Source organism: Ipomoea triloba, chromosome 6, assembly GCF_003576645.1.
Source record: "Ipomoea triloba cultivar NCNSP0323 chromosome 6, ASM357664v1".
NCBI lineage: Eukaryota > Viridiplantae > Streptophyta > Magnoliopsida > Solanales > Convolvulaceae > Ipomoea > Ipomoea triloba.
Window position 1 is genome coordinate 11,065,713 of NC_044921.1, and position 20,792 is coordinate 11,086,504.

General features: G+C 35.4%; 1 protein-coding gene across 4 annotated transcripts; it reads left to right on the forward strand.

The window, feature by feature from the left end:
- The first annotated feature begins 3,986 nt into the window (after positions 1–3,986).
- On the forward strand, positions 3,987–11,001 carry LOC116022371 (homeobox-leucine zipper protein ATHB-15-like). Of its 4 annotated transcripts, none has more exons than XM_031263077.1 (19): positions 3,987–4,350; positions 4,914–5,188; positions 5,532–5,691; positions 5,785–5,888; positions 5,978–6,068; positions 6,391–6,486; positions 6,572–6,685; positions 6,782–6,865; positions 7,003–7,158; positions 7,245–7,319; positions 7,494–7,600; positions 7,670–7,862; positions 8,457–8,642; positions 8,758–8,838; positions 9,024–9,158; positions 9,250–9,575; positions 9,682–9,787; positions 9,930–10,079; positions 10,659–11,001. In XM_031263077.1, exons 2-19 carry the CDS (start codon positions 4,971–4,973, stop codon positions 10,803–10,805), a joined length of 2,529 nt encoding a protein of 842 aa, XP_031118937.1. In that variant the 5' UTR covers positions 3,987–4,350; positions 4,914–4,970; the 3' UTR covers positions 10,806–11,001. The 4 variants fall into 4 exon arrangements, with proteins under 4 accessions (XP_031118937.1, XP_031118935.1, XP_031118936.1 ...); XM_031263075.1 differs by having other exon boundaries at positions 3,988–4,350; positions 4,969–5,188; XM_031263076.1 differs by lacking the exon at positions 3,987–4,350 and adding an exon at positions 4,606–4,886 and having other exon boundaries at positions 4,969–5,188.
- Positions 11,002–20,792: the final 9,791 nt, after the last annotated feature.

Genomic DNA, 20,792 nt, shown 5'->3' on the forward strand with positions numbered 1-20,792 from the left:
ACTTTTCTTTCTATTTCCTATTATATCCTCTTTCTTTCACTTTTTCTCATTTTCTTGATAAAGTTTTTTAACCAAAGGACAGTGATGTCAATTTCATCGGTTCTCACGTCAGCCTGACATGTCTCCCACTAGATTCCCTATCAATTCTTTCTTTTACTATTACTTTTTAAAATTTGAAATAATGAAATGAATTTATATTAATACAACTCATATTTTAAATTCACGCATATGTAATATTTTAATTGATTCATAAAAAAAATTATAAATTTTATTTTTTCTCCAATAAAAATATATACATGACAAGAGTTTTATTGTTGAGTGTAGAGTTATCATTTAAAAAAAAAAATTATGTAGATACGATAATTGCTTTTTATTTAGATTTAGAAATATCTACTATACTAATAAGAGCCAAAGAGAGTTAGGCCTAAAATGGGTAGAAAAAATGGCGGTCAAATTATTTAATCAAATGGATGGTTCAGATGAATTATTTAATCAAATAGATGGTTAAGATAATTCAGATTAATATTATTAATAGAGATTACCTAATTTAACCTTACTTTTATGATTATCCATTAAGTTTTTCGTTAAATATTATCTTCTCCGTTAATATTCCGTTAACTTTTAACTTACCCATTAATTTCTATAAGAAAGGTCTTAGGTTCGAACCCCATCTCAATCAAATTTGACATAATTAAGTTTCTCACTCTATTTTACTCTTATTAAATTAAATAAATTAGTAGCTACAACAAAAAATGATACATATGTATTTTTTTAATTTAAAATTATGTGTCTACAATACCTTTATTTGAAAAAAAATATTCATTATCAAAAAATTAAGTTAACTAAGAGAAATAATTTCATTAGTTATATTGTCTTTATTTTCTCTCATGCAAAGATTCTTTACATTCAAATTTATCAATTGATATTCATTACATTGTCCATTATCTTATTTTTACAATATCTTGTAATTAAATATCAAAGTTATAGTACAAAATAATGTTATATATTTATTTACCAAGTATTTTATTAATACTATAAATTTTTTTTTAAAATAATTTGAAGCTAATTATATTAACTAATTGGGGATTGGTTGACAAAGAGAGTACTCAAATAACCCAACAAATTGAAGCGGAATCACTCTATTTTACTCTTATTGAATTAAATAAATTAGTAGTTACACCAAAAAATGATACATATGTATTTCTTTAATACCATGAAAAAAAATAAAAAAGAATAGTTCAAAACCAATCATATTAACTACTTAGGGGATTTGTTGACAATGAAAGTACTCAAATAACCCATTACCCAGCAAATTGAAGCGAGAAACTACCTTTTAATATATTTGGAATACATAATATTTTAAATTTTCAAATATTTATTAATTTATTTAATCTTTTTTCTTAAACTAGAGATTTCTTTATCCACAATAACTCATTCAACAATAATAGTTAAACCAAATGAACCCCAAGCAGAACACCTAAAGGAAAGTCCATAGCTCCTATATCATAATCTCATTGCATGACGTTGTCATATATTCTACCAACAATAACCGGATTGCAAATAACACACTACCAACAAAAAGGAAGAGAACAAATAGTAAAGATGAAGACAATGACAATGTTACTCAAAAGAGAATTAAGAACACATAGAAAAATTTAAACTAAAAGTAGTATATATTTATTTAGACTATCATTTTTAGACCAAATATTTAGACTATCGATTTTACAAGGTTGCAAACATTTATTTTAGTAATAATTATAATGAATTTTCTATATTATCTTGGATTCATATACTTTGAGTTAGATATTTAAATAACTAAAATTCGACATTCAATTACCCATGTATAAACTTCTCCTATATAATCTTGCATTGATATACTTTCAAATATTTATTTAAATATAAACATTGGGCATTAACATATTCGCGCAATGCGCGTATAAAACTAGTGTTTAATATAAGTGTGTATGGTAATTACTACTTGAAGATGCGACTAATAAATTTCGCTCTTATATAATAGTTCCTAAATCACATGGGAGAGATAAACCGTATTAAAAAGACTTTTGTCCTGTTTGGTAAATGACTGCTAGCTAATTAGGTTAGGCAGTATAATTAGTTGATAACATTAGCTGAATGTAGTAAAGTGTTTGGTAAATTAGCTATTAGTTGATAGCTGTTTGGTATACTTTTTTTCCTCAAAAAGCTAATTGAAAAAATTACTTTGAGCAACTTTTTGAATTTAGCATTTTGGAGTTACAAAAATTGATGATTAATCAAACAATTACATTGATTTTTTAACCAAGTCAAATAACTCTTAGTGGTCAAATAAGTCAAAATTGACTGATAGACTAATTATTTTACCAAATAGGACTTTTGTGTGAGAAATGGTATAATTGGTACTGGTATTAGAATCATGCTCGACTCGACCCACTTAGGTACTCCTTTCAAACAGTAATGTGGTGTTTGGTTGTGTGTAATTGAAATGCAATTACAATACAATTCTTTGAGCCCAAAATTACAATGTTTGGTTGAAAGAAATTCGAATTCCACAGAATTGCAATTCCCTACATTTGTTGAATTGAAATTCATGCCTACCCTATAAATTCTAATTCAACATAGCATGGAAAGGAAAAATATGTAGAAATGACCTTTTTGCCCTTATTATTATTATTATTATTATTATTATTATTATTTTATTTAAAAGCTTTTAAAAAAAATTATTTAATACTAAATAATTATAAACTATTTAATACTTTAATAGTTAGTACTAAAATTTAAATATCAACCTAAAAAACATCTAGAATTTTAAATTGTATAAAGATTTAATGAATCACAATATAACACAAAGTCACTACCCTACTCACAAAGTATTAATATTAGAGTACCCGGTTTCGATTTTTTTTTTTTAATTAGATTTTTGGATTTGCGATCGATTTGAACAATTTAGGGTTATTTCACTAAAATGACATCGGTTTGAGCAAAATAACCCATTTGAAAAACATGAACAAATAGCTAACCGGTAGCGTAGACGTCTAGATGACTGCCTAAGCCACCTAGTCCGCCGCGACCTAGTTGGCGCCTAGGCCACCTAGAACAGCGATTCCACTAGAAGTCTAGGTGGCCGAGCGATCGATCACCACCTAGCACCTAGGTGCGATTTTTGCTACATTATTTATTATTATTATTATTATTATTATTATTATTATTACACAAAGACATTTTAGTCTTTATGTCACTCCTTTCCTTCACCTCCCCAATAATTCAATTGCTTCCTACCAAATATTGTGATTCAAATTCTTACTTTATTCCACATTATTCTTTTACAATCAACTTATAATTCTTTTCCTCTTTAATTCCTTCCTTCCAACCCAATGCGGTAGCTCAAGTGGCAAGTGAGCTCTCTTTGTGAGAAAGAATTTCGGGAGAATTCGAGTTTGATTCTCGCAAGTGACGATTTATCCTTAGCCAATGAACTCTGACCGTTAAACAGACGGAGAAAGACCCGACAGATTTTAAAAAAAAAATGGTTCCTTCTTCCAACTAAGCGTGGGTAAGTTAGAGTGAAAAATACACGAATTGAGAGTTTCCTTGTGAAAAGTAACTATAATGCTACCAAACAACAATTTACTTTGGCGGATTTGAGGCAATTCTATTTTGGGAAAAAAAGGGGGTAGAGGGCATAATGGTGAATAAAGGAGAGGCGCAAACGAAGAAACGTTGGGTTTTTTTTTTTTTTTTTTTTTTTTTGTGGGTCACATTCCCATTCCTCCTCCTGATGCCAAACCAGGGACAGATGGTAGAGAGAGAAAAAGGCAAAGTTGGAGAGAGAAACCGAAACCGCACCCTTTCTTCCTTTTTCTATTAAATTTCTCTCTCTCCCACATCAACTGTGTGTATAGAATAATTTATTCCACAGTATAATTAATAATATATAATAAATAAAAAAAAAACAAATTCCAGCCTGATTTAAGGAGTAGCAAAACATGCGATGAAACAAATGAGAAGCGCCTTCTTCTTCTTCTTCTCTCTCTCTCTCTCAAGCACGTACTCTCTTCTGTTCTTCATTTATACATATATATATATATATGCATATATATATACACGTACATACACTCACAAACAAATCCTATATACAAACAGAAGTTTAGAGTTGAGAAAGAGTGGGGCGTTTCACGTTTTTGAGGCTTGGTTGGTTGTTGGGGTGAGGTGAATGATGGAAGATCTCAGCAGCCTTGTGCTTCACGCTGCGTGGCTGTGAAGGAAGCGTTTGTACGGTACAGAGTGGAATTGAATAATAAGCGGGGAATTTAATTTATTTTTCAAGCCTTTTTAGCTTGGAGAAAAAGGACAGAGGTATATAGCTACCTAGCTGCAAATCATACAGTTATGTATCTTTGTGTCTGTGTGTGCGTGTTTTTCTTTTTTCTTTTTCAGTACATTTCTTGGTTTTTAAGTGTTTGAAAGTTTCCATGCTTCACACACAAGCTTCCAATTCATTCGAATCATCCCTACTGTGTTCTTATCTATACATGGATGTTGGGACTTCATTCAAAAAAAAAAAAAATTATACGTGGCGTTATTTATCTTTAGTATATTATAAACAAGCAGACATGATATGATAGGATTACTTTTGAGTGGGAGTGAGCTGTGAAAAAACATAATAGAATTACTTCAGTTTGATTATTGGTATATTGATCCCTGCAAACTCGTAGTATATCTATATATGATTTAGTATAGCTAGTTTATTCAAATTCATCTTGTTTTGTGTAGTTAGTCCTTGGAAAGGAAGAAAGTTGTTGTGTCTTGTTGTTTTCTAGGGTTTTTGGTTAAAGCTACAAAATTTGGTTGAATGAAAAGAAATATTGTTGATGTTTGATTTTGGAAGTAAGGTGAGAATTGAAAGATTATGCTTGCAGGCAAATTTGAAGGTTATTGGTTCTGAAATTGATTGATTTGTTATTGCTTATGAAGTGATGATGGCGGTGACATCGAGCTGTAAAGATAGTGGGAAAATGGGATTGGACAATGGGAAATATGTGCGGTACACACCGGAGCAGATCGAGGCTCTGGAGAGGCTGTATCATGAATGTCCAAAGCCAAGTTCTCTTCGCAGGCAGCAGCTCATCAGGGAGTGCCCACTTCTTGCCAATATCGAGCCAAAACAGATCAAAGTTTGGTTTCAGAATAGAAGGTATATCATCAATTCTTCTTCTGTTTTGGTTGTTGATTTTCATTTTCTGCCTCTCTGGTGTTGGTGTTGGTGTTGGTGTTGTTAATGTTGGGCAGAGGCTGGCAAGGGCCAAGTCAGCACCAGGGGATTGTTGCCCCTGGCTCTCGAAAATGTGATCCTTCGTTACAAGTTATAATTTTTGGTGGAAGTGGTAAGCGCTTGATCTCACAAGTGGTATTAGAGCGAGGTGACGTGACTGCGTCCTAGCAAGAGCACAGGACTGGCTGGGAGGGGATTGTTGGGTGGAGGCCTAATAGTTAAGTTTATTGATTATAGCTGTTGTTGTATTTGCTTTGGTATACAGATGCAGGGAAAAACAGCGAAAAGAGTCGTCTCGTCTCCAAGCCGTGAATCGAAAGTTGACAGCAATGAACAAGCTGTTGATGGAGGAGAATGATAGGCTGCAGAAGCAAGTTTCACATTTGGTGTATGAGAACAGCTATTTCCGCCAGCATACCCAAAATGTAAATAATTTGCCTTCCTTCTTCTTCTTCTTCTTCTTCTTCTTCTTAGTTAGCTCCATTAATGATTTCTTATTTTGATGATTTATTTTACAGGCAGCCCTGACTACCACAGACAATAGCTGTGAATCTGTGGTGACAAGTGGTCAGAACAATCTGACTCCTCAGCGTCCTCCGCCAAGGGATGCAAGCCCTGCAGGGTAAATGGAGAACTCTTTTTTTTAGCTCTTCAAATTTCCATTTACTTTGTCCACTCATGGAGGTTGAATTTGTGTATTTTTTTCCCCAGACTCTTGTCCTTAGCAGAGGAGACTTTAACAGAGTTTCTATCAAAGGCTACTGGAACTGCTGTGGAGTGGGTCCAAATGCCTGGGATGAAGGTTAGCCCTCATCTAACCTATTTCACTCTCTAATTCTGCTCATCCATGAATTCTACTGTGTTGTCAAAAGAGTTAGTTTTACTATGAAATAATTATCTGTTTGTATTGGGCGGAGGCCGGTGAAGGGCCAAGTCTAGCATCCTGCCTCTTGAAAATGTGATGGCAGTCTATAAGGAAATAAAGTTGCGCCTTCGCTGCTACTAGCTATAGCTTTTGGCGTAAGTGGTAAGCGCTTGATCCTAACAATTTGATCATTGGTCTATGGCACACTCATCTTGCTCAGTTATTGTGACCTAAACTCCATTTTTCCTTTTGTCTACAGCCTGGTCCGGATTCCATTGGAATCATTGCTATTTCTCATGGTTGCGTTGGAGTAGCCTCGCGAGCATGCGGTCTTGTGGGTCTGGAACCTACAAGAGTAAGTGTGTTAAATGAAACATCTTAGTCTTAGTTACTTTACTGTTGGGCATTACAAATAGTAATATGCCTGTCACTTAATCCAGGTTGCTGAAATCCTTAAAGATCGGCCATCATGGTTTCGTGATTGCCGAGCTGTGGATGTTCTCAATGCAATGTCTACTGGAAATGGTGGCACCGTTGAACTGCTATACATGCAGGTTAGTTTTAGTCCTTTTGGGATTGATACCTATTTTGTCCTTAATATGTTTGTTGATTTGTCTTAAAGGAATCTTTTGGGTTTTTAATTGAATCAGCTCTATGCTCCTACTACTCTCGCACCAGCTCGTGACTTCTGGTTACTGCGATATACATCTGTTATGGAAGACGGTAGCCTAGTGGTACGTCTCAACAATAATAGATATACTGCAAGTGAAAAATAAAGCAAACTAGGAGGTTTTATGTTATTGGAAGTGAGGAATAATATCGCGCTTTGAAATGTAACGTTTTCTTTTCCCTGCATTTGTGTACATTCTAGATATGTGAACGGTCACTGAACAACACTCAGAATGGTCCTAGCATGCCCCCAGTGCAGCATTTTGTGAGAGCAGAAATGATGCCAAGTGGATATCTCATAAGGCCCTGTGAAGGGGGTGGATCAATAATCCATATAGTTGACCATGTTGATTTAGAGGTGCATTAATAAACTTTTTTAAATTACTGGTGGCTATGATTCGTGTGCTTGTTTTACTGACAAAACCTTCCCATCTTCTCAAACAGCCTTGGAGTGTTCCTGAAGTGTTGCGTCCATTATATGAGTCATCAACGCTTCTTTCCCAGAGGACAACACTAGCGGTATGAATGATTTGTCGTCTATATTCATATATTTGCTTATCATTGTGACAATTGATTCCTTGATGATCCCTCTAAGTATAAAGTTGTTTGTGTACTCTGAGTTTGTCTTTTAGGCTAAAGGATATGTCATTGTTGTTAACTTGTATTCCACCGCGACTTGGAATCACTTTTCAGGCTTTACGTCACTTGAGGCAGATCTCACAAGAAATTTCTCAGCCTACTGTGACTGGCTGGGGACGAAGACCGGCAGCCTTGCGTGCGCTTAGCCAAAGATTAAGCAAGTAGGTTACGTAATCCCAACATTTTCTGTAAACTTTCAGGATGTATATACTTAACTTTATATTGTGCAGGGGTTTTAATGAGGCCGTAAATGGTTTTACTGATGAGGGATGGTCCATGATTGAGAGTGATGGTATTGATGATGTTACCATTATGGTGAATTCCTCTACAGCCAAATTGATGGGTGCAAATCTTCCTTATGCTAATGGACTTCCACCTATGAGTGGTGCAGTGCTCTGTGCCAAGGCTTCCATGCTATTACAGGTAAGGATAATGCCGATATACAGAGTACATCTGCTAAAGCAATAGGAAACATTAGCTCTATATGGTATAGTATATTTGTTAGGCTCTACAAGAAAAAAACAATTTGATTAAGTATATTTCCATAACAAGCCGTGAGGATATAGGTCTGTAGCTCCAAGTGACAAATTTAATATACAACAGGTTTGAGCCGGTCAGCTATGGGTAACCTAGGCTGGTTTACTTCCTCGTGGTCCTTTGCCGGCTAGGGTCACAAGGTGGGGTCTACTCACACTCGAAAGGGTTGTGAGGTTTCCCTCGTCTTGCAAAAAAATTTAATATACGACAGTTACTTAACGTGACAATGTTATCGCTATGATCATAACTCTGATCTTGGAGTGTTTCTTCTTGTTTGTGTGAGATTATCACATTTCGTTGAGGTTCTGCTCTGAAATATTTGCTTCGTTTTAACTCGAATCTCTTCCTGGAATGTCTCAAAGAGTTGTTCTTCGCTTGTAGTCAAAGTACATTCATTGCCTACTGGGTATTGTTTTCGGAGTGAATGATTTTATGTCTTTCTTGGCACTCCGTGAGACCATCTTTCTTCTTTTTTGGCAGAATGTACCTCCTGCAATCCTTCTAAGGTTCTTGCGAGAACACCGGTCAGAATGGGCAGATAGCAGTATTGATGCTTATTCAGCTGTTGCAGTTAAAGCTGGTCCTTGTAGTTTACCAGTAGCCCGAACGGGAAGTTTTGGCGGACAGGTTATTCTTCCATTGGCTCAGACCATAGAGCATGAAGAGGCAAGTAGCTTAGTTTTTAATTCCAACCAATAAGGTGCCAGTGTCTAATTTCTACAAAAATTTCTGGCATCAAAAGCCATAAACTGAGCATATATACTTCTTTACTGTAAAACAGTTTATGGAGGTAGTTAGACTGGAAAACATGGGCCATTTTCGAGAAGATATGTTGACAGCCGGTGACATCTTTCTATTACAAGTATGTTTTTCCTGCTCCAAGTAATTCATGATAATTTGAATCTTTCAATGTGCTAAATAGTATAGTACTCAGTAATACAATGGTGCAAAATAAGCTTTCTGCTTAAATATTTTGTAGAGTTTAATTAGTCAATGTAATACTCTGAGCAACTGTTTCTGATCTTTGTATTCATTACATTTCCTCAGCTTTGTAGTGGAGTGGATGAGAACGCAGTTGGCACCTGTGCTGAACTCATCTTCGCTCCCATAGATGCCTCGTTTGCTGATGATGCACCGCTTCTTCCCTCTGGTTTCCGAATCATTCCTCTAGATTCTAGAACGGTGAGCAAAATCGTGTGTTTATTATCAGCCAGATTGTTTTAGTTTGTTTACCTGGTGCTTATATATTGTGATCGTCGTCATCATTATGCAGGATGCCTCGAGTCCAAACCGGACGCTTGACCTAGCATCAACGCTTGAAGTTGGAACAGCTGGAACCAGGCAAACTGGTGATCAATCCAAACAGTGCAGTACCAGCAAATCAGTTATGACAATTGCTTTCCAATTTGCATTCGAGATCCATCTTCAAGAAAGCATAGCTGCTATGGCTCGGCAATATGTGCGCAGTATCATATCGTCTGTTCAAAGGGTAGTATTGGCTCTGTCTCCTTCCCAACTTAGTCCTCATGCCGGTCTGCGCCCTCCACCTGGCACACCTGAAGCTCATACTCTTGCCCGTTGGATCTGTCAAAGCTATAGGTGCCTTGCTCTGAATAAACATAGATCAACTAAGAGTAGTAACTATGACTCTGTTTGAACATTGATTGTTCTTCCCATCCACTTTTGACATGTTGAAATGCTGCAGATTCTTTTTGGGCCTGGATCTTCTCAAATCTGCTAGTGAAGGAGGCGAATCGATCCTCAAATCATTATGGCACCACTCAGATGCTCTTATGTGTTGCTCTTTAAAGGTATTATTATAAACTATTTCAAGTTTCCATTCCTTCCTGCATCAGATCAGACAACTCTGGAAAAATGTAAACACAAACAATTATTTGTGAAACGAGAAATGTTTGTTGGTACTCCAAGAAAGTAAACCCTTTTTGTCTGCAGGCATTGACTGTTTTCTCATTCGCAAACGAAGCAGGACTTGATATGCTTGAAACCACCTTAGTTGCACTCCAAGATATTACTCTGGAAAAGGTTTTTGATGACAATGGCAGAAAAACACTCTTCTCAGAGCTTCCACAGATTATGCAGCAGGTATGCAACACAACTGCATTCTTACTCATATATGCATACATCCATCATCCATTACGCTGCAATTCATCCAATTATACATTGAGGGTAGTATAAAAAATTGAAGCATGTGCTCCTCAACACGTGTGCGAGCTAGTTACTTTTGACGGGGCTCTACTAAGCAACACGTTGACTATAGTCTCTTTTTATCGGGTGGCGCGGAAATTCGAATGCATGACTTTTGACATGGGGTTGGCTTTGATACCAAATTGAAACATGTGCTCCATCTCAACTAAAACCTAAACTGGTAAAACTTATACTCAACAGAAAATATGCAGCAGCATTACTGCATCGCACCTCCCTGCCTAGTCTTGCCTTGCCACACTAATAGATTTGCTCATTGTATGAACAACAATGCATCATTTCAAACGTGTTGCCTGTAAACATACCCCATACTTTCCTTAAGGATATGCAAAACCGATGCTTGTGTTGGGCGGGCGACTGCTAAATGTAGTCTCGCTATCTGTTTAAACTTTTAGTTGAGATAGAACACATTCTTCAATTGATACTTATCGTTATTCTTTTCTGCATCTTCGGCAACAGGGCTTCACTTGTCTTCAAGGCGGCATCTGTTTGTCAAGCATGGGGAGGCCGGTTTCATACGAGAGGGCAGTGGCATGGAAAGTGCTGAATGAAGAAGAAAACCCACACTCTATATGCTTCATGTTCATCAACTGGTCTTTTGTCTGAGGTTTTATTTTAGCATTTTGCTTAGGAAGGAATCTGTATAAGAAACTAGATTAAACATCAGTGTTTGCTTATATACAATAGACATGCTTAATTTTGCCTTTCTAACTATCATTTAGTGCTCTGATCTGTATGTAGTTTTCCAGGTTTGTGATACAACGTAACATACATAGTTTTTCCAGAGAGTTAATTCCTAAAATGATCCTCCAACTATGATATTTTCTCAATTTAGTAACTCGACTTTCAATTGCACCCAATGTGGTCCTCTAACTATTGAAAATTAAGCCAAAATGGTCCTGTTAGTTTTCCCGTGAACATTAAAAATAAGGGCAAAAGTAAAATTTCAATTCTTTTATCCACTTGCTTCATCTTTGCAAAAATTAGCGTTAAAAATGAGGTTTCTCTCTTTTGCATCGCCAATTAAGGTCACTAAATTGGAGACCAAACCCACGCATCGTCAAACTAGACTATCTCACCCCAATTTGGTGAGTGCATGTCAACAAAAAGCAGAACTAACATCGGCAACACCAATTGCTTCAAACTTGCCTCGCCATAAACGCCTATCCTCTACTGTGTAATATGATGGAATTTCGCCCACAGTCAATTTCGTTATATTTGTATAATTAATTAGGGTGAAATACTGGACTACGATCATAATTTAGCCCACAGGCAATTATATATCGGAATGTAGTTTAGTAGTTTTATAGAAATAAATCAATTTATTTACTTTAAAGTTATTTGTAAATAATTTCAATTCTATCATGAAGTCAATTTATGATGCAAACTTTGGGTCATATTTCTTGAATTGCCCACGGGGTTAAGGAAAAGGAACTTGATTTCTTTAAGTTTTTATCATAAGGGTTGTAATCTTATTGAATTAAAACTTTAGCCAACAGGCAAGTTTTATGTCACTTGATTCTTCAACTCATTTGATGATTGTTTCATCATAAATAAAACTTTTTCAGTTGGATCTAATTGAATTAACTTTAGCCCACAGGCAAGTTTTATGTCTCTAGATTCTTCTGGCTACTTAGTAAATTGAGATAAAAACCATTATCATAAGGGTTTTCTAAATTGGATTTAAATAGGACTAAAACTTTAGCCCACAGGCAAGTTTTATGTCTCTAAATTCCTCAACCCGTAAGATAATAATTTTATCATAATTCCTTAGAATTTATAAATTTAGTTCAGTTATAATTCTAAGTTTCATGGTTTGCATTGGCAAAACATGTATTTAGTTATTTCCCAAAATTCAGCCACTCTTGTTATTTAATCCACGGGACTTACTTGGTTATTTGGACTAACTATAGTAAGTTACGTGATATGATATACTTATTTTTTGGTTTCCAAAGAATAAAATGTATCTTTCGAGCCAAATTTCAACTTGGTTTTGGAAGGTGTATTTTGTTTCTTTTAGTATGTCCAACTATGGTGGAGAATTATATCTTCGTTATCTAGTTGGACTTTAATTGGAACCAAATATTGATTATTTAGTATGCCCAACTAATGGTGGGAATTGTATCTTCATTTATTAGTTGGTCAAAATCAATTATGAGTGTGTATATCATTAATTCTGCTGAAGAACAGTGGGAGTGATCATTTAGAAAAGATCATTAAGATGCTCCACTAAAGATTATGGATTTAATTATTCTTTACGTATATTCCAATGCAAATTGGATTGTATGTCAAACACTAAGTCCATACAATTTCACAAGTATTAAATATTGTATTTGTTCGTATAAATTCATAAGTTCAAATCTTGGAACATTTGGTTGTGCAACATATTTATGAAAATGTTGTAACAAATATTAATGAGTTTAATAGAATAAAAACATTTAACTTGTAGTACACTGTTATTCTTTAGCTTTGGTAGAGTCTCTAGTTTCTTCAAAATTGTTCCTGGGCCATTTTTTATTTGTAAGGCTCAAAACAATTTTGTGAGACATGAAAGTAACACTCATAATGTTTCAGTTCTTTTTAAAGTGGACATTGAGATTATTTGGGAAGTTATGGTGTATGTTAAGATTTCAAATTTATGGACATAGAGTTTTGGTTCATTATCTAAGTTATTGGAATACTTCTGTGACTTAACTGTCTTTTGGCTATTTCAATGAGTGGGAGTGACAGACGTGTCAACTCCGAGCTCTTAACTATTAGAGATAGTGTTTAAGTTCAGTTATAAAGAAGTCATGGAATACAGTTAGCATTATGCTAACATTAAGAGATCTCTACTTAAGGCATGCTTTTAAGGATTTTAGAGATCATACAGTTTTTTGGATGGTTTCTTCTCTTCAGTTGTGCACATAATATATTTTGAGAAACATCCCTTAGGTTACTGAGAATAAACATTGGGTTTGTTCATGAGGGGCCTAAGTTGGAGAATTAAAATGCATGTGACCATAATGGATACTACTTTGATTTGTAAATAGAGGATATATCATTATGATTCGTGTGTTTTGTTCTTTGATGAGGGTTGTGCTAATACTTGCACCAAGTGGGAGAATGTGAGATTTTCCCTAAATAATATACACATATTATATTAAGGCCTTAATTTAAGTGGTGCAAGTTAATTAGGCTTATTAGGAAATCTGATTGGACTAAATAACTAAGAGTTGTTATCTAATCAGCAGACTCTGTGCCTATATAAACCTGGATTGATGGGATACAGGATTATTCATTATATAGCACATACAGTCACGGTATTCATACTGCTCAGTAAACACCAATACACCATCTAGGGTTCTGAATCAAGTATGAGCCAAATATACACCAATACACCATCTAGGGTTCTGAGTCAAGTATGAGCCAAATATGGCTGACGGTCTACCGTCAAGAGTTTTGGCAACTACAAACAGGGCATTTGACTAAGAGCTACGGTTAGAGGTTAGTACGGTCCTGTTTATTGCATATTATAATATTATGTGATAAATTGAGTCTAACATCTCGTCCTCGCCATTTCATGAAAAAAAATTTACAGCACCTCTACACAGACGACAATAACAGGAAAAATGCCAAACTTGCTCTAAATTTCAAACCAAGCATGATTCAAGAAACTAAAATTTATTTTTGGAAAGATGCATGACGTAGGTGATGAACCATTTTTCAACAGGATTTAGTAATGATTAGAACCCAACACAAAGCCAAACTAATTTTCAGATTTTCTTAAAGTTGAATAAACCAACTTCATCTTGTACTTGACAATGAAAAAACAAATAATTTCCACCACATACCTTCATGTTTTCTTACCATGGAAAATTCGAGATTCTTGTTTCGTCGTTGCTTCTTATGCTTCTTCTCATATCTATACCCTCTATAGTTTCTAGAGATTCTTCAAATGGCAAAAAAATGTCGAAAAGAGGGTATAATTTTTACACTAATTTTTGCAGAAATGAAATAGGTGGAAAAAAGAGTTAGAAATTTCATTTTTGCCCTCATTTTTGACGACCAACTAATGGAAAAACATTTTGACTTAATTTTCAATAGTTGAGGGACTACATTGGGTGCAATTGAAAGTCGAGTTACTAAACCGAGAAAAAGTCATAGTCGGAAGACCATTTTGAGAATCAACTCTTTTCCAGATGACATTGTCGTTGTGAATCAAACTCATCTCATCTTATGATTCTATGAAATGAAACAAAGCATATACATAAAAATAAATTTAAAACACCAATTTGAATTCAACTTAACCACTTGAAAATACTCATTTAAATGAGATAGAGCCAAGTATAAAACACTATGTACATTATTAATATAATGAGAAATGCAATGATATACTCCGTATTTATAAAAACAATATATTTATGTCTTTGAAATTTAAAATAAATGCATTGGCTTTATTTAGGTATTCAAGTTGAGCATAATTTATATCTATCCTTAGTACTAATAAAAATAAAATCTTATTTTTACAACTTCCCGCCCAAACTACCTCCCATGCTATTACTATATAAAATCTAATAATCATTATTGATAGTGTTTATTCCCTTCAATACGCTCCTAATGTACAAAATATGCATAAACTTGTATGTAAATTATAAAGGACAATGTGGATCCGTAAATAAGCTCTCAAATCTTCTCTTTTATTTATTGTTCTTGAATGGTCTAGAGAGAGGAGAGAGCATTGCCTTTTGGATGAACTCTAGAAAGAAGAGGAGAGGGGAAAAAAGCCCCTTACATGTAGGGTTAATGTCCCTTTTATAGGGTTAGTACACGTACTCGCGTACCGTTTGCGTATAAAATACTTAGGGTCGTATATCCAGGGTATATTCCCTATCAATTATGGTAAATAATAGCTCAATAAATGTGACAGTTTTCATATATAGATATATTTAACTTTTAACAAAATAAATTATCATTCAAAGAATAACCATCGGTATACGGTATTGTTACTGGGACTCAAACTGAGGTTGTTTCCCAATTGCAAATCACTGGGAACTGTAACATATAAACATTATGTTAAAGATGCGTGCATTTAAACCTTAAGGTGCGTGGTTTCAAGGCTTAATGTGCGTTAATTAAAATATACACTGCCTTACAATTCAAAAATGTTAAGATTTTCAACTACAAAGTTTTAACTGTGTAGATTTAAAGCTTAAGGTGCATGATTTGAGTAGTTAAGGTGCGTGCTTTGAAGGATTAAGGTGCGTTGATTTAAACTTCACTGCCAAGCCCTTAATTTGTATACTAAAATCTTAAGGTGCGTAAACTGTACTAACTCCTTAAGATGCGTCGATTTAATGTTTAAGGTGCGCTAATGTAATAGTGATAGGATTCAAGGTGTATAGATTCAGTGATTAAGGTGCATCAATTTAATGACTACACTGCCAAGCTATCAGTGTGTATACTTAAACATTTAGGTGCGTATACTACCTCCTTAAGGTGCGTCGATTCAAGGCTTAAGGTGCACCAATATAACAGTGGTAGAATATAAGGTGTGTAGATTCAGTGTTTAAGATGTGTGCTTTTTATCCTCAAGGTGCGTCAATTTAGTAACTACACAGCCAAGCCATCAGTGCTTATACTTAAACCTTTAGGTGCGTAAACTACCTCCTTAAGGCACATCGAAGATGGTTAAAACTACTCCTTAAGGTGCGTAGAATTTAAGGTATAAATCCTTTAGATCCTATATTTAAACCTTAAGGTGCGTATACTTTTTGTTTAAGGTGCACATTATTCATAATCCTAATCTTATGTGTATAGAAACTTGTTTGAAATAGCAATTTGAAAATTGAATGATGAATAAAATACCTTGATCGAATTCTTTTATTGCTGGACAATTGCCGTTGTTTTTGAATTTAATACTTCGTTTGATATAGTGATAGAACGATGAACATAGTATACTTTATAGGTAATAATTGAGATTGGAAATCAATAAAGAGTAGGAAATAATGGAGATTAGGAATCCATGGAAAATTAGGAAAGAGAGACGCGCAGAGATGTTGTCAAAGATGGTTAAAACAAAAGGATTAAAAAGTCGCCAAAGACCTTGTGGTCTAGTGGCACCCAGTGTCCCGGAAAACACTCTCACATGGAGATGGGAGTGGGTTCGTGCTTCAGTAGGTTGAGAAAGTAGCTATTAACAGACACTACATTGTAACAGAGTCAGTAGTACTAAAAAAAAAGGACTAAAAAGCCCTTAATTAGCCGTTTAGGTTAAATTGGCGCGTCGGATACTGTCCGTGGGAACCCCTCCCTATATATAAGAGGTTCCAGTTGCGGTCATGCGGTTAGATCTAAATATGGGTCTGGAACGAAGAAACATAAGCTATGCTTTGCATGGGAACCCCTCCCTATATATAAGAGGTTCCAGTTGCGGTCATGCGGTTAGATCTAAATGCGGGTCTGGAACGAAGAAACATAAGCTATGCTTTGCATGGGAACCCCTCCCTATATATAAGAGGTTCCAGTTGCGGTCATGCGGTTAGATCTAAATGCGGGTCTGGAACGAAGAAACATAAGCTATGCTTTGCATGGGAACCCCTCCCTATATATAAGAGGTTCCAGTTGCGGTCATGCGGTTAGATCTAAATGCGGGTCTGGAACGAAGAAACATAAGCTATGCTTTGCATGGGAAGGGTCTGGAACGAAGAAACATAAGCTATGCTTTGCATGGGAACCCCTCCCTATATATAAGAGGTTCCAGTGCTTTGCATGGGAACCCCTCCCTATATATAAGAGGTTCCAGTTGCGGTCATGCGGTTAGATCTAAATGCGGGTCTGGAACGAAGAAACATAAGCTAAAAATGGCGCACCTTAAGTGATAGAAACACGCACCTTAAGTGTTATAACAACACACCTTAAGTGTCAATTAAAATGGCACACCTTAAGTGTTAGAACAACGCACCTTAAACGTCAATTAAAATGGCGCACCTTAAGTCTTAGTATCGCGCACCTTCAGTTTATAACAATGGCGCACCTTAGGTGATACAAAGACGCACCTTAAGAAGAAAAATTATGCACCTAAAGCTTTAGACCGACACACCTTAAATTTCAACCAAAAACTCAACTTAAGTTATCAACTAAAGAACTAACGTACCTTAAGAAGGAAATCCACGCACCTTAAGTACAAGAAACCACACACCAAAAGAAGAAACATGACACACCTTAATTACAAGACCTACGTACCTTAAGCACAAACCCTATGCACCTTAAGTTTGACATATATGGAAAATGACCAAATTGTCACCGCATTTTTTTAAACGTTGTTAATCCTGGACGTTAATTTTGGCAAGATCAATGACTCTCCTCTCACTGCACAACTAGGGATGGCAACGGGGCGGGGCGGGGGCGGGGAGTATACTCCCCGTCCCCGTCCCCGTTTCACCAACCCCGTCCCCGTCCCCGTCCCCATCCCCGGCGGGGAATTGAAAAATTCCCCCGTCCCCGTCCCCGTTCGGGGCGGGGCGGGGACGGGGAATCCCCATCCCCGGTCAATTTCATTGTCAAAGTGTCTAACTAGTATAAATTTTTTTTTTTATAAATAAAGTAGAATAAACTGAAGCCATAATTCATTAATTCCAAATAGCAAATGCAACCAAAAAAATCAAAATGGCCAATGTTCAAAAGTTCAAATCTCCAATAAGCCAATAACCATGATTACATTAAAAAAAAACAGTAACACAAGTAATTTAACAGCAAAAGCCTTCAATCTTCACAATCTTCTTCAATCTGAAAGAAAACAAAAGTAATTTAGTTAATTGTTGGAACATTTGTTCTAGTCAATCTCACAATAATACATGCGTAGTTATAAAATTTTATACCTCCATGTCTTCAAGTTCATCTGGACTAATCCCACAATCATCATAAATTGAACCATATGCATCTTTCCAAGTGGGAACTACAATACAAAATAAATGTAATACAATATAATAAGAGAATATATAAATGTAATTTAATAAAATTTGATTACCTTGGCCTTTAACATCTTTCAACAACCAACTTTGGGAACACATTAAAGCTTCCAACGTTTTCGGGTGAAGCCTACTTCGATGAGGACTCACCACCCTACCGCCAGTACTAAAAACTGATTCTGAAGCCACAGTAGAAATGGGTACAGCTAAGATATCCCTTGCAATCTTTCGCAATATTGGATAACGAAGTCCAACACCTTGCCACCAAACTAAAACATTAAACATAGGATCATTTCTTGGCATGTTTTCTTCTTCCAAATACTTGTCCAACTCTGATTTCAAACCCCTTGTAGAATTACCCTTACCCTTATATGTATCAAATCCAGAATTAAAAAAAACATCATCTTCAGATTCAATCCCTTCCAAGATTTCAAAATTTGATTGACCACAATTGGTAGGTTGAGGAACCTTTTGATATTCTCTCACCAAATCCACACAATATTTCAGGACCCTATCCATTTGTTCTTGAGCGTTGTCTCCATATATTTTAGGGAAAAAAAACTCCATCACATCCAACTTATATCTCGGGTCAAGAATATTAGCTACAGCCATTAGTCCATGAACTACTTCCCAATATTTATCTAATTTCATCAACATACTTTTAGCCATATTTGCAACAATCACATTACGACATTCAATCCAACTACGCAAAGCATACTTGATTTCACACATCAATGGAAAAAAAATATTAGAAGTTGGATACTTTGTCCCTGAAAATTTATTTGAGGCATTGTAAAACAACTTTAACCTGTCACAAATTTCTTTAGCAAACTCCCAATCATCATCATACGGTGCACAAATGAAGAGAACATCTCGTTCTTTCAAACACATAAAAACATCCTTGTATTCTAAAGCAACACTAAGCATCAAATATGTGGAATTCCATCGGGTTTTATAATCAAGCACCAATTGTTTAGTACTATCTATACCCAAGTGTCTCACATTTTCTCTAAAAGTTTCAATCCTCTTTGGTGTGGCCAACCAATAAGAAACACTATTTCTTACCCTTTCTATTCCATCACCCATCACTTTTAATCCATCTTGAACAATTATATTCAAAATATGTGCACAACAACGCATGTGAAATAAACTCCCACGTAACAAGAGATGAGAAGAACCTAGCCTACAAGGATGTTAACAAGTGAATCATTTGTAGAACAATTATCAACCGTCAATGTGGATAATTTCCTTTCAATATTCCAATCATAAACAGATTTCAACAATTCCTTAGACAACGTTATAGCTGTGTGTGGACAAGGCACATAAATAAACCTAAAAATGTAAACAAAATAAAAGATTACACAACAAATAATATAACAAATAAATGGAAATAACTATAAACATTAGATTAGAAAACTACAAACATACCTCATTAGCATACTTTGTAGTTTCCAATCATTATCAATGAAATGTGCCGTGATAGCCATGTAGCCTTTCTTTTGATTTGAAGCTGTCCACATATCCGTAGTTAAGCCAATCCTACTTGCATTTGTATTGACGAATGTGATAATCTTGGATTTTTCAACCTCATAAATCTTCAAAATGTCGGCTTTAACTGTGTTTCGAGATGGGATGTCAAACAATGGTTGAAGGCTAGCGGAATACCTTCTAAATCCTTCATGATCAACAATTGCAAGAGGATATTCATGCATAATGATCATGCAAGCAAGCTCCCTTCTTGAAACTTCAGGATTAAACTTGAAAGTGGATATGCCCATTTTTCCATCAACCTTCCATTGTTGTTGTAACAATGTTTGTTGTTTCAAATTTTGCATGGGTTTCATCTTACAAGATCTATAATGATCATGGAGATGCTTTGTTCCATTTTTGCTTTGCCCTCCAAGCAATTTTTTGCAGTAATTACACTCTGCTTTATCCACCCCATTAATCACCTTTTTGGTAAAATGCTCCCATACTATAGATTTTAATCTTTTTGGACAAATATTTGGTTCAGTAGGTGCATCTTCATTGATTTTAGTAGTTAATTCAATGTGAGGGTCCACAACTTTCTCATCCGGTATTGATGAATCAACAGGTAATGCAGATTCAGTTTCCATCGGTGAAGGGTTCAGGATATTATATATATTCACTATAATAATAAAGAAATTCACAAATCACAATCACATATTCAACATATTAACAACCAATAACAAAAAATATTCACATTCACAATATATTAACAAATAAAATTAAACTCACCAAATGAGAAAGACAGGGGAGTTGACGACCCCGGATGGAGGCTATGACCGGAGACCAACGATGTAGCCGCGGCGACCAGATTGCTAAAGCTTGACTGGTTGAGATTTGAGAAACTGAGGAGGTGAGTAGTGCGGGAGAGTTGTGTAATCTTTTGTTTACATTGTTAATGATTGGCTTCTACTACGCCAATTGCAGTACTGCCAGTATGGGAACAATAATAATTATAATTCCTTCTTCTTTTTGCAGCAACAACCCATAAAACATGGAATGGTGGGACTTGGGAGTAAATGACATGTGGAATATTCTCCCACTAACAAAAGACAAAGTACAAACAAACAAATGTCTATACGGATGCTTTATTGCTTTTCCTGATCACTATCACTAA

Coding starts and splice junctions, on each gene's coding strand:
- LOC116022371 (XM_031263077.1), top strand. CDS start 4,971: ATGATGGCGGTGACATCGAGCTGTAAAGATAGTGGGAAAATGGGATTG. Junction 6,487..6,571: donor TGGGTCTGGAACCTACAAGA/GTAAGTGTGTTA, acceptor CACTTAATCCAG/GTTGCTGAAATCCTTAAAGA. Junction 6,686..6,781: donor TTGAACTGCTATACATGCAG/GTTAGTTTTAGT, acceptor TAATTGAATCAG/CTCTATGCTCCTACTACTCT.